Source organism: Malurus melanocephalus, unplaced genomic scaffold, assembly GCF_030028575.1.
Source record: "Malurus melanocephalus ecotype Western Australia unplaced genomic scaffold, MMel_1.1 scaffold_16, whole genome shotgun sequence".
Taxonomy (NCBI): Eukaryota; Metazoa; Chordata; class Aves; order Passeriformes; family Maluridae; genus Malurus; species Malurus melanocephalus.
Window position 1 is genome coordinate 4,796,699 of NW_026623248.1, and position 14,687 is coordinate 4,811,385.

Consider the following 14,687-nt stretch of genomic DNA (forward strand, 5'->3'; position numbering starts at 1 on the left):
TGCCACTGATCTGGCCTCCCCACTGCTCTTCCACAGCTTATACTAGGCAAGGTCACTAAACTGTACCTGCCTCAGTTTCTTTGTGAAGTGAGGCTAAACATTAAATAGCTAAGACCTTTCAAACCTTTAAAAAGTATAAATTACTCAACKGATATATTAAGAAGTACTAATGAGGAGAGGAGAAGTCAATGGTAACAAACCACTTCAACAACGTCTCCACACTCTGCTTAGAGAGGTAGTTCACTGAAAGAGGTGAAGCCTCTTCATGTGCCTGGTGTACCTGGGAGTGCTCAACAAAACATTAGCAGAGATACTGTTTAGAAATCTTCATCATCGAAGGTCTCAGTGCACTGCAGCATCATGGTCTCATAATCGTAGTGAAGATCTTCTTCCTGAAAGCCCCCCCCCCAAGTCAAGCAGGATTAAAAACCACAGGAGTTCATTGAGTTTCAAATACACAGTGAGTTGGTCAAGAGCTGATGTGCCTGCAAATGCACATGAGCTCTCCCGTCCTCTCTGAATCAGCAACCAACACTTGTCAAGTACCTGAGGTGCCTGATGAAGAATGGCTCAATTTTCCTCCCAATTTCCTTCTAAAATCACAGGGCTCTACCCTGGCTCTATTTACATCATCCAGACAGCTGTTACTGACTGTGGTAGCAAGCATGTCAGGCTCTGAAGGTATGAGAGCTTCCTTGAGGCCTTAACTTCTACTAACTTCAGGCTTTGCTCCACTTCTAGCAACAGAAGGAAATGGTCTTCTCTTTCACCGGTTTATAGAGAAAAGTGGCTCTTGAGAAATCAAAGTCTGGAATATGGAAGTATTCATGCCTGCAGTCCATCTAGTCCACCTTCTGCATTGATGCAAGACTTCAGTGAAATACTGCTTTTAAAAATAGGTACTRTTTAAAAATGTATAGCTTAAGGAGCACTAAATCCCACTTGCTTGTCAAGTGACTTATCTAAAATCCATAATTTTCAAAGAAAGTGTGCCTTTGAAGACACAAGGTGMTCAGTACTATTTAGTAAAAAAGCCCCACTGAGTTTCATTTAGGTAAAACTTTTCAATCTAAATGAATTCTTTGCTGCCTTTGCTGCTAAGCTTCTCTTAYGATGTGACCTTAAGACAACAGCTCTTGAAAAATTACAAGATTGCTTAACTAATCTCATGCTCAGAAGTATTTCTCTATCATGTATCATAGAAGCATGCTCCTATTCTCATTTTGGGGTCACTGCYCTTTTAAGAGCTTTCCCTTTCCTTGTCCAGATTATTTTCCCCCTCCTCTTGTGTGAGTCTTTCTGAAGCTTTTTATTCCAGTGAGGTGCATGCCTTTGGCAGCCTTGGGAGCCAGGGCAGGGGCTCAAGAGGAGCTGTGCTCCGTCACTCTGTGACTGTGAAACAGTGACCATGCACAATCCAACTGCAGTACTTTGCAYCTGGACAGTTAACCAGTTATGACAGAACATGGCACTGGCATGACTGACCAGCAATAAAAKCCATCAGCTCTGCAGATGAAAGGAAAGGAGACCATGGGCTGCCTTGTGTATTTYGGCCAGGGGCACATCACATGCCTTACCTTGGTACTTACTGTACTTGCTACCCATCTCTGTATCTTCTAGMAGGTGTGCACAGTGTACTGGGACACTGCTTCATCCTCGAGATAATTTATCTCAGCACTGCCCAAACTCCTGTGCTAGCTTAGCACCAGCACAGGTACCACATCGAGGGAAGGGGAATGGTCTGCAGACGTTCAGTCATACCCATAAGGTAAGCAGGACGGGTTCCTTTCCCTGTCAAGTCCAGGAGTCTCTGATGCTCTGAGCAGCCCAATTTCTGGGATAAGGTGAGTGGCCTATACTGATCTCTCTGCTGCTGCCTGAGCTGGTGTGTTTCAAGCTAGCTGGAACATCTTCTATCCCTGCTCTGCAACCACTTTCATAACTGTCTCAATCTGTTTGCTTTGAGATGGATCCGAATTTCTGCTCTCAAAACAAAAAATATCTTGTCAGTCATATTTTCTTTTTTCTTTGCCTCTTGGCAGCACTGYCTAGATGTGCTGTACTAACCTCTAAATAAAAAAGGGTTGTGACCTTCACATTATCTAGCCTGGGTGATTTCTGCTCAAACTCCCTTTTTATTGTCTTATCACAAACAGCTAAAAGTTCCTGTGTAAAAGAAGTGTGTGCAGCTTTTTATTTCCTTTTGGATTCAGAGTACAGTCAGCTGCCAATTTGCAGTATTTTGGGTTCTTTTGCTGCTTATTTTCCCATCACTSCCATTCTCCTAGGCTTATTTTACATGTGCCTCTTTAAACCTTGAAAGAGATACTAYCTCTTCCCATAGCAGCTCATCTGGGAGTTGTGCGATGGACTTGGACTCACACTTAATGATGCAGCCCCAAGCAGAAGGACAAAATGAGACCATGCCAGGCATGACACTCACAAAAGAAATTTAAAACCAGAAAATGCCATATCTTGCCTAAAGCTTTTCTTTCTTTTCTAGGCCCGCTCAGTTCATGGTCRTTTACATAAACATGAGAAGGGCTTTGCTCTTACACAGAGCATCACTATTTACAGACCAAAGAGCTGTGGASAGCAGTCAGTGCCTGGTCTCTTACAACAGTCAGCAGGAGAAGTTTAAATAAAAAGTGCAAGAATTGGGCACACACTGTGCTCTGTTGTACAATAAATGCTCCTATATTATAGCAAACTGTGCTGTGAGGTTCTCCAGCACTTGAAATTGAATCTGGATCTTCAGATTTAGTAATTGTGCATGGATTGATGATATGGAGTTTAAATATGGTAATTTGTATATGAAAACATTTTTARGATGTTTGTTGATGTCATTTAGTGCTTTCTAATTCTTCTGGTGTTAGACACAATAAGTAATCATTCTGTGTACCAATCCACACCATGTAGGAATAAAATGGTCTTGCAATACCCCTCAGTCTTTTTTTTTTCTTTTGCAGAAAAGTCCTACTTGTAACAGTTTCTATTTAATGCCTTTTCCTGTGCTTGCTGCCATTCTCTGCACCTCCTCTAGTGCTACTATCTCCAGGATGGAGGAACCAAATGGCACGCAGCAGCTTCTGCTGGGATAGATTCAGATAGTGGTGCAATACTAGTTTCTGCCTTGTTTTCTGTTATAGCTACCSCTCATCACAAACCTTCTATTTTCCTTCAGAGGAACATCTGTTCAAGTACCAGAGACCGGGTGGGAGYTAGGCAATAGAAACTAACAAACCAATGGCTACTGTGSAAGTAYACTGACTCGGAASCAAAACAAGCTCTGGCTGAGGGGTATCTCCCTTTTGSTTCTTCACCTACATGCAAGGTCTGAGCTGCCTCCTTGGCAGGGAGACAAGAARGGGAGGAAGAACAAGACAAACACAAAAACTTCTGGCTCAGCAAACTTGCAACAGTAGGCTGAGATTAAGAGGAAGCTCAGGAACTTTCCATCAGCTCTTTCAAGAACAGGAATATCCTGCTACTAGGACTTGCCATTGGAGGGTTCAGGGCAGGGAACCTGGCACCCAGACATGCAGAAGGTGGTTCTGCTGAGCAAAGAATGAAGCAGCTGGGGGTTGATTGAGAACTGCAAAGTGAGCTTTGCCTGCTCAAAGGAGTTCACTCAAGCTTTTCCACATGGAACTTTCATGGAAACAGTAATAATAAAACATATTCAAAACTCCTCACGTCATTTGCCATTTTGAATAATATTCAAAACAGTGTTCATTCACCCTTTGCCTCTTACAGAGGCAATCCTAGTGGCCTTTTGGAATGACACATCASAAATAATGAACCCCAAGTTCTTATTTGTAATCATTCTGGACAATATGATCAGAAGCATTGAATGTAAAAATCCCTTCCTAATATTACTGCTGAAATGCACTGCCCTGAAATACATTGCTCCTTCTTTAAGGAATCCTTTGGCAAGGCTTACCTGGCACAACTGTGTATTAGTGAAGAAGAGCTGTTTTAGGAAGTCAGTGACCTGCAGGTAGAGTCTTTGGTGATCCTCTGSATTTTCAGAAGTGCAGCTTGCAAATGCAGAACTGAAAATGGAAGCAGATACTGTATTTAATTTCCCATTCCCTTCTCCTTACTTTCTCTCCTCCACATTTTATTTAGAAATTAAAAAAAAAATATTTTCAAGATGGTTCTGATATTAAAGACAATAGCCAAACAAGACAGGGAGGAGKGGTGATGGATGTATTGATGAGATACTGTTTGCCAAGTGTAAGGAAGATATGCAAGAAGAGAGAACAGAAATACAASAAACTGGTGTCACAACATGGAGATCCACTGATACATGACAGCTATAGTGACATAYTTTTGGGGAAAGGTATATATCCATTAAAACAGAGAGCAACAAYGGTTATTTGGGAGTGTAGTTTGTAGGGTTGTTCAGAGGAACACCTTAGACTTCTTTTGTAAAGTTTTTGAGTGAATGCAGTAACCTGTGGTCATGAAATGACATGTTAGCTATAACTGGCAGCAAACTAACCTAAACTGGCAGATTTGTTCTCAGGTAACTGTGACACAAAGCTAAGCTACTTATTCTGGACTTCATCTCTGTATTCTTCCTGGAATTATACAAAGTTCTGCCATCACACCTCTGTCCACAATTACGAGGCGCAGAACAMCAGGCAAGGAGGAGAAAACAAGAAATGTTGACTACTGAAATACTAACTGAAAAAGACTGTAAAGATTATGGTGATACTTTGTAGTATTAAAGGGTACTTAATCTTATTTTAAAAGCAAGTGGAAATTGTGTACTAAAAGATGTTGTTTAATAGATAAATATTGGTTAAGATTTTTCATCCATTTAAGTATATTCAGATCAACAGCCAAAACAATAATTTTATTCATTCTGTTCTGGAAATGCAGCTTGGAATGGCAGTGAAAGGAAGAGATTCACATTAAAGATCACTCTAAATTTGAAAAGTAGAAAATGGGTTTAAAACCTCACAGATTAAAAACACAATTTACAAGGAGAAACAATCCTAACAAAGACTAAGCGGCAAGAATCCATACAAGATGAATCATAATGTGATTTTCCTTTTGRGGAAAGCTACCCTTTTCTTTTTTTGGGCTACTGGGAAAAATCAAAGGCAGGGCCAGCTTTGTATCTGATGTTCACTTCTAGGTAACTCACAGGAACTGAAGAGGAAAGAGATATTATTATTTAATAGGTCCTGTGTTTCTTTGGTGTTTCTATTCAGGTCAACCACASTTTAACCTGACCGTCTCCTTGTGACTGAATTGGGGTACTTGAAAAAGACAAGGGAGAAAATGTTGAAAAATTTTTGTCTTATTAAATGAGAGTGCAGTTTATGATTAGCTGATTTATCCAGGGAATGTCTCTTGGTTCTCACAGATCTGGTAAGTGACAGAGAGAAAAAGAAAACATTAAGAGTATTGTAAATTGAAAAGACAGAAAGCTGTGCAGAGTGGCAAAGAAAATCAGGACCCCAGTTATCCTGAAGTGTTATGCTGCTCTTAATAAGTGATTCTAACTGATTCTGCTGTAAATGACCATTTGTTTGATTTTTTCACCTTAAAAGGAAGTATTATTGTGAGCACAGTTGCTGGAAGCTTCTACTCTAACCACTTATTAAAAAGAGCCATTGTCCTGCTCCACAGACTACTTGCCATGGAGTACTGACAGTGGGCTATTAACTTATTGTGTCTACCAAAAGGGGCRAGTTTGTTATTTACCTCTGGCTAGACGTTCCTTGAGTCTTGCTTCTGTCAAGGAAACCAGCAGCAACATCAAATGCATCTTCAAACATTACCTAGCAGAGAAATCACTTCAGATGTCAGCATATCCAGCTACCTGAAAGTTTTACCTAGGGCATAATTTTTAGTAATAAAGTATTTAGAAGCATGATATTCTTTCTTTACATTAATAGAGATGTTTACAGCTAGAGTAAACCAAGAGGTTTTGTAGAGACAGGACTAATATGGAATAACTGTATTTCACTTCTAGCAACACCAAGTCAGTCCATTCCCTTAAACCTGCTTCAGCCTCTAGAAATTAGACTTCACATTACATCTCCCAAAAAACAAGTAAAACCCATCTGTATTGGTGCTTTRGAGACTTGACTGGGCACTGCTGCTTATGGCTGGAGGTCTCAGCTGTACCAGSCAGTCTCTCCAAATCTGATTCCAGTTTAAAAAGGAGTCTGGATGCTCCCTGTGTCAGACCACTAAACTCTTTAGTTCACTCTGCCATAATGCAGTTCACACACCTTCTGTGCCAGAAAGCACCATACATGGAACATTCCCATGACTTTTCCTAAGGTGCGAGCAGTGTGAGTTGTGTCCTGTGACTCAAAAAGAACTTGTCAATTTACTTACATGCTAAAGGTAAACATCTGTCCCTCCCTTGCAGCTAATAAAATGACACATACCTCTTTGGGCAGCTAGTTACTTCAGCAATCAGTGCTCCAGGAACCATTTATAGAGTTGGCTGTTATTTAATCAATCTCTTATTAATAAATGCCCTGATCTACTCAGTCTTGGCTGAGTCTTCTTAGCTCAGAGGTGCGTGATACAGGCAGTCATTGGCTCTGTACTACTGAAACYGGTCTAAAATACTTTCTCTTTGCTACCAAGTTCTTTGATTAAAAAAAACACACCCAACCCAAAGCCAAGTAGGCTTTGGCATACTAGGTATTCCTTCTGGATTCAGATTACCTGTGCTCTTTGGAGAGTTTGCAGAGCACAGTAACTGTATAACTCTTGTTCTTGCTCCCTGTTTATGGAGCAAGGTACAAGCAAATTTAACTGTTACTTAGCACAGAAACTCCACCTGAGTGGAGACTGGCAGGATTACTTCCACTGCACTACTATAGCTTGCTAGGTATCTTACCAAGAGAAAATTTGTTGCAGACATTTATTCAAAGACTGCTTACTGTCTCCACTTTTGCATTCAAGTGGTCTTGAGAAAGCGTAGTTACAASTACTGTATATTTCCAATTAAAAGCCACAGAGCCAATTAGCATCTGTAGGTTTGGAGTWTCAGAGGCAGACTGTGAATGTTGCTGAGCACTTACTTCCTCTGGTGTGGAGACTGAGGAACCACTGGCTTCCTCACTGTTACCTCCGCTGTCCCTCACACTACCTTCAGTGCAAGCAGGCTCTTGGCAAGCTGCCTTGGGATCCATGAGGAAATCTCTCTGGCTACAGTACTGCAAGATGCTGTCCCTGCTCTCTTCAGAAAGCTCTTGCCAGAAGTGGGAAATAGCTGTGGAGACCTCAGGAAGAGGCACTTCTCCAGTGCAAACAATTCCATGCTCTATCAGCAGGTCCACTGTGTGCTTATAAAAATACAGGTATCTGGAAGGAAAGGAAAGTGAGCATCTCTTAAGAGCAGGCTATAAGGCAGCCATCTACTGAAAATCAGCAGGACACTGGYGGGTAGCTCTGATCCATAACTACTTCACTGACGCTGCCTCTAAGACTTCATACAATTACTGAGTGATGACCATGCTGTTGGAAGATTTCACCTGCAAAAAGCAGGCTCCAGCTACAGCCTTCAGCAGGACAGTCTCACAACAGAAGCTCCAGGCACTGCAGATTGTATTTGTTGCACAGGCAAATCTCATTCTAGGATTTAATAATTTTTCAGTTACTTGCCTTTGTATCCTGAGCCTTTTGCCCTGTAAGTCACTTTTTAAACACTTACTGGCATTGCATTACACTTTATAGTCCTGGCTGAGGTCAGATCCTTACGTATTAGGTACTATACATGCAGGCAGAAAGAGATTACCCCAGGTTTGGATGCTCTGACTTAAGCATGGGAGCTCAATTTCCTCCATTTTACATCTATRGAAACACATCCCTAAGACTGATTTCTATCTAGTCTGTAGTGAAACTGGTGGTGGAATGCAGCAGTCATAACTTCAACCCAATAACTAAACCTCAAAACAAGCCTGCTTCTTCTGTTAGCACTGTGTGGCACAGTGAACCAAGGATAATAATGTCTGCCTCAGAAAGTAGCACTGAAGGTTATTTTACATTAATGAAATGCTTAGAGAGTCTCAGATGAAAATAACAAGATCAAAGGAGTACAAACCAAGAGTTCTATAAACAGTAGTCATTGTTACTATGTTTGGGCTCAAAATGATTCCTTGGAAGATGTCCCAAATAAGCACATTTCCTGATTGACTAAACAGTATTGCATGAGAAAGTAATTCGAAAGTGTTAATTATTTTCTTTTTTAATTTGTAAATATTTGTTCCAGCAAACCAATATTGAAGAGATAATTGTGTAGGCAAGCATAAACCTGTTTAAACCCCAGTTTCTGCACTCTGRAGTATTGTCCACCACTGCTGGAGACAAAATACCAGAAATGGAAATAAGCGTTCTCATGTGAGGTATTGCACTCACTGGTTTCTGGATGTCCAGCTCCAAACAAAAGACCTGGAATTTCTCAAGTGGAAGAACATGAATCACCAATAGACTGCTCCACTAAAGAAATTAAGCCTGAGCCACGACTCAACTATTTCCTTCCCAGCTGGAAGGAGACAACCACATTTTGCTCTGGACAGAGTACAGTGAAGTCCTACCAATGTAGCTTCTGCTGCTGGACATGGGAAAAACCCCCGTCAGTTGAAGCATTTCTGATGCTTCCCAATTAATGTGATTAAATGATCACCAAAAGGCTGTTGCTTTCTTTGCTGAAGAGTCTTTGTCCATTTATTTGTCAAGAATTAGCTGTAAACCAAATGCAATCTGTCCTAGGACTATAGGATTAGTACCACAGTCCACACAGCACAGGCCCTGGTTTGCCTTGTCAGTAAAGAACAGGAAAGTCAGGTGTTTRTGGCTCTGTCGTGCAGTCTTTGATGAAGTAGATTTTTCTAATCGTGAAAATCTTGATTCAGCACATTTGAAGGTCTTGTAAACGATACCTTACAACAGCCCCCTCCAATTCTCAGAGGAGCAAAAGCAGGAGCAGGAGTGAGAAGCTGGTGCCATCTGCTGGCCCAGCTGCAGTCTCCTTTCGAGGAAAAACCCGATGATCCAAGGGATTTTTAGAAATACATAGGAGTTCGAAGCAAAACAGAAGGAACTTGAGAAGTTTTTCGTTATGCAGTTTTGGTTATGGCGATGATGCCATGGAAGAGGATGCCAACTGCAGCTCTGGATTCTCCATTCCAGAGATTCTCTGGATGAAGTTAGGGTGAAATTGACTGCTTGATGGTACAGGATAGATTACACATTCATATATTTCTCATATCTTTACAACCAAATAATCGTTTGTCTTGTTTGAAAAGCAGGATAAAACCTCTAAGCACCTCGTAGTGTTGACTAACAGCAAGGGGAAGAACATGCATTATAATGCACTCATTTTTAAGATATCAGTAAATTTGAAAAAAAACAGTAATTTTACCGTTACAACTTCTAAYTAAAATACATGGAAAACTGACATGAGAACAGTGGTCTTTGAATTTTAGGTCCTGCACCAGGCATTTAGGCAGTTAAAGGGTTTATAGACTACCATACACTAATCTTGRGTGTAATACACATGCAAGTGTTTAGGTTCCCCTCCTCCCCAGTGTTGCAGATATTTTTGCATTGTTGCAGAATGCCCTCTTGTATCTTCCAGACAACCATTATTCTGCAGCCCAGAGGACTACAAGATCTTCCTTGGCTGAATCCAGCCTTATACTGCTCTGATCCCACTAGAAAAGTACTCCAAGCTGCCAGGAGCTAACGGTCTGTTTTTGGAAAAGGCAGCCGTGTTCAAGCTCCCCACAACAATGCCATTAGAGGAAGAATGAGCATCACTGGGGGGAAAGTTATGTGCCTGCCTCTGGTTCCTGCACCTTCATGGAACAGCTAGACTCTCAAAAATTTCATCTGGTGCAGCAATTCTTACACTCCTAGAATCCAGCCCCATTGCAGGGATAAAACCTGATAGGGTATTGAAAGCACRGATAACACAGGGACACATACCTGCATAAATCATCCTGGATTAATAACCTCCTGCTCCACCTGAGCTTCCCTGTTAAACTACTGCTGTTAGCATGTCTGTTCCTTCTTACTCTGCAAGCCATATGGACAGTGGTAAAGCATAGCAACACACGGACTGACACACTTAAAAGAAATTTTCTTCTTTTCCTTAAACAGYGAAAAATCCTCAGGGATTTGCCAAGGCCTGAAAAGCTGAGGACTGCTACAACACTGAGAGTCCATTCATGTGCAAGCCRCAGGGACTTAGGAAGTGATCAGCTTCACCACCAGTAGGACCAAAGTTGCACAAAGCCTCTGCAAGGCAGATGTGAGCTCCAGCAGGGCTGCATGAATGGCAGCACCTGGATACACAGTGTTAATGCAAAAAAGTTAAAAACCTGAAGGCAGCGTAGCATGCACCTACCGTTCAAATTCCACTAGATCTGGGGATAAAGTGTCTGAAAACTGTATAAATTCTGACTTCCCATCTTCTTCCAGCATTTGTTTTTCACATTCTTGAAGCAAATACCAGATGGCAGAGTCACTTTCACTCACATCTTCTGAGGTTGATGTAGAGCTGGCAAGAACACAAGAGGAAAAAAAAAACCACATGAACAACTTCTTAACTGGATTAATAAGGCCCTTGTCATGGTCACTCCAGAGCTCAGGACCATTTTTCCCAAGCCAGCTTTTTCCTCMTTCTTTTGTTTTGCAAGGAATGAGAAGTCCTTACGAGAGATCAGCTACATAGAAAGGAAAGAAAGTACAGGCACTGAGTGGAAATGAAACCAACAACAGGTTTACAATGTGTACTTGATGGGCCTAACAGGGATCCAGGTGAAATCTCTTTGTCCTTTCCTCATGATGAAAAACCTCTGCTTGGAAATACAGTAGCAATGACAAACAGGTTCAGAGATGCTGGGATGGAAGCAAATACAAAGTATTATCATATTTYCTTGCCTAGTAGAAGCCCTTACCTGTGACTGCCAAACTGCCTCCGGACATATTCCTCCCTGACTTCCTCCAAGCTGGATGGGCTCCCATCCTCCAGACTGCAGCTTGCTGTTGTCAGCAGAAAAGTTACTGTCACTTTAATGGCACTTTTGGCTTCTCTCACCCTCAGCCCTCACCAAGCAGAATACTGTCAGCAACTGGTTCTTCACAAGACASAGCTTTTCATTAGGCAAAAATGATGTGAAAGAAGAAACATATGCCTCTCCTACAACATAACTATCACTACTGGGAGTTTATCAACACTGAGGAACTTAGAATCAATGCCTTCTTCCTAACATTGATTTGACAGAACTGATGGGGGAAACAACCAGCAAATCAAAGTCCAGCCATGCACTAGTCAATACGTTTTGATTACCTTATAATGAACAAATTGCATGTAAAAACCTCTGACATTCAACCAATACTTCACAGGCAATATGAATTTTACACATATGCAAGTAAATACAAGGGGAAGCTTGTCTCAAACTCTCCTCAGCCAGCCTCACTGCTTGTCATCCCTTCAGTTTTGCTCTGTAAAACTATTCTTTCTACCTATGACTCACTTTTATGGGTTATCTAAGGATGTGGGTTCAGATGAGATTGCTCATTTTAAGCATTGAGACTTCTAATTGATGCAAATGATTGCAGGTGCAAATCACATGAGTAGCGTTTTTGTTTTTTTTTCTCGCTGACAGGAATTTGGACATTTGAAGGGATAAAAAAGTAYGCCCAAAGCCTCTACCCTGTCAGCTGCTAGTCCTGTTTGCTGACAGCAAAGGCAGTGGCCAGCAGCAGTAAACACAAGGCACGCTGTTGAGGGCATGAAGCCCCATAGCAGGACCTGCCACAAGCACAGACGGTACCTGCTCTGTTACAGCRTGACTGGGGTGTCACAGGCTGTAACAGAGCAGGGCACAAGGATGGCCCGCCAAGTTGAAAGAAAACACAACTGTAGCATCTCACTTAACCATTTCTATTGGAGTACATGCTTAAGCAAAGGTTTCCACTTCCTATCCTAGGAAATCCTTTTACCTCACACCACAGCGTGYTGTTCCGCAGTCTAAATTCTCGCCAGGCTGGGTGCTGGTGACAGCTGTGACTCGCACTGTGCCACACTGCTGCAGCCAGGAGAAGCACATGCACTCCTGCAGGCTCCTGGTGGGAGCCTAARGATCCAGCCTGGGGACCCAAGCCAGCCCCACACTTGTCGGGGCAAATCGGCAGCAGCTGCCAAGAGTACTCAGGCTGAACCACCTGCTGCCATGGGATAGCAGGAATTGCTTGTTTCCTTCCTTCACCTAGGCYAGGGAGGGGGTAGGAAAGGCTGAGTTTTATAGGGGGATTTCTGAGATGCAGTGCTTAGTGGGTTGACAGACTTTTCACTATCYCTTTTTCATTGGCACCACTAAAGCCACAGTTGGCTGTGGCTTCAATGGCTCAGCTGTGTGCCTCTCTCTATTTAACARATACATAAAAACCAAGTCTAGGCTCTTTGTCCAAACAAATACTTGCATACAGTTACCTTTCATCTTCAGCAAAGAACACAAGGTTTGCTCCAGCTTCTGGATAGATGTCTTAGCCTTACGCAAAACCTGATACTAAACATAAGAAGAAAACAGATCTGATTGTTCTCTGCTCTAACTAGATTCATGTTTTAACATGCCTTCGTTGCTTTCTTTATTTTTCCTTCACATGTCCCTTCAGTAATTTCCATGTCTCTGTGAAAACTACTGTGATGTTTCACTAGCTAYCCTTATACGTATGGAAAGGGGAAACAATTAACAAGAGAGTAAATGCCAACAYTGAATATAAACACTTGGGTATATATTATGCAGTACACACMCACATAACATCCAGTCACAGAGGCATTTGCTACTTAACTCTGATCTTTTTTCATCAGCAAATGGTCTTGTTTGGATCGTTCTCTTCTTGGAGCATGTCCAGAAATACCATGCTATGAGGTCTTGTTGGGTGCCTACCAACTTAAGGTATAAGATTTCACTAATGATTTCCCAGAGAATTTTGCTAGGGGAAGCCTTTGCCATGTTCTACATTGCTGCAGCCTGGGTTACAGCAGTGTAGAACATGGCAAAGACCTCCCCTAGCAAAAGTCTAGATTAACAGGATTTTCTGCAGTGCTGCCCATTATTCCATAACCTATAGGGAGCACAACTGAAAACATATGGCCAGTGCCTTTAAACAKCTCCAAAACAGACCATCCAAGTCTACCTCACAGAGCTTTCATGCTGGATAWTTTAGCCAGCACTAAGCACTAGGATTACAAGCGACCTTCTGTATTTAGGCTTTTTAAGATATTAAACTTCCTTGGCCCCCAAGAGTCACACAAGGGACACATGATACTAGGAAGAATCAATTTTAAGAACCGGCATGTGAACATAGTCTCCTGAGACCAGGCAAAGGAAGTAGTTGTTTAGTTTTCTGAGATCACGCTGACTTCACGTTAACTTGTATCTTGCTCAGAACATGGCCAACAGAACTCTTACTTGAACCTACATGAGAGCTAAAGGACTGAGCAGGCACAAGCCATATATAGTGGTATTTAGCATATTCAGGGGACAGTTCCTGTTCTAAACAATCCTTATCCTCTCTATTTTACAAACTGGAAAACTGAAGGTAACCACTGTAACTAAGTGAATCACTGGCAGAGTTGAGAAGACTCCTGATTTTTATTACTCTGCCTTGAGCATGGTAATTTCAGTCTTGTCAGTGTATTTTGAGTGAATTTCATGTTTATAAACAATTTTGATTAAATAGTTTCTTCCTTTAGTAGAGACCACGAAACAGTACTGGTGCTTTTTTTTTCCTGAATTGATTTTTTTCCAGTGTCTTGAAGACAAAGTGCCCCTCATAAAGGTGAATTAATTACTCCTTTCCCACTAACTTCTTCTGTCCCTAAACTCACTGCTCTGATTTCAGAACAAAATGCTGTGACATCAACTTCATCATGGGATCCCTTGGTTTGTTTCCAAAACTATAAAAGAAAATGCAAAGCTCTGAAAATGCTGCAAAAAGCCTGTAAGAAAAGTAGAGATAAGGCACATGATAAACCCATGACCCAGAAACTACAAACTGGACAACTCACTTACTGAGTTGACAGCTTTAAAGAGATCCAGGAAAGGTGCACACAGTGAAATTACACACTTACTGGCACCCATAAAGATACAGTGATCATCCTCATAAACTGAACCTAAACCTGGTTAAATTTGAACATACTCATGTATTACAGCGATGCAGAGAGAAATAGTCACTGTTCCGCACCTTTGAGGCACAGCTGTCTGACTGGGATAAAACTCTTCCCCGCAAGCTGCTGAAGAGTCTTGCCAGAGGAACCCAGTGGTGTGCCTGTGGCAAATGCTGCTTTGCCATGCAGTGTTTTACCTCTTGCAGGTATGTCAGGGGACTGAGACTYGCTTTGGCATRTGTCTTCCTACAGTCTCCAGCTGAGATTGTTGAAAGCTGCAATGCAACATTTATTTATACTGAATAAAGATGTAAGTGAAGAAAAAGGATCTTACAGCCTGCATAGTGGACAGACAAAAAGAAAAAAATCTGGCTGACTATCAAGAATTTATCTTTCTGTAGAAAATCATAGAGTTCTAAATATTCTCTTTGCCTGAGAGATACCTGCCTACTAAGTACTAAAATCTAATTCACCACTAAGTTAACTGCAACCCAGCTGAAGCCAGCCTCCCATCTCCTGGACCCTT

At 41.7% G+C, this 14,687-nt stretch overlaps 1 protein-coding gene across 1 annotated transcript; it reads right to left on the minus strand.

The window, feature by feature from the left end:
* Positions 1-263: 263 nt before the first annotated feature.
* STRA8 (stimulated by retinoic acid 8) lies at positions 264-14,446 on the minus strand. The gene is made up of 8 exons (XM_057385384.1): positions 14,239-14,446; positions 12,482-12,557; positions 10,944-11,028; positions 10,391-10,543; positions 7,062-7,344; positions 5,722-5,798; positions 3,944-4,055; positions 264-392 (listed from the first exon to the last, which is right to left on the minus strand). Exons 1-8 carry the CDS (start codon positions 14,344-14,346, stop codon positions 318-320), a joined length of 969 nt encoding a protein of 322 aa, XP_057241367.1. The 5' UTR covers positions 14,347-14,446; the 3' UTR covers positions 264-317.
* Between the last annotated feature and the right edge of the window lie 241 nt (positions 14,447-14,687).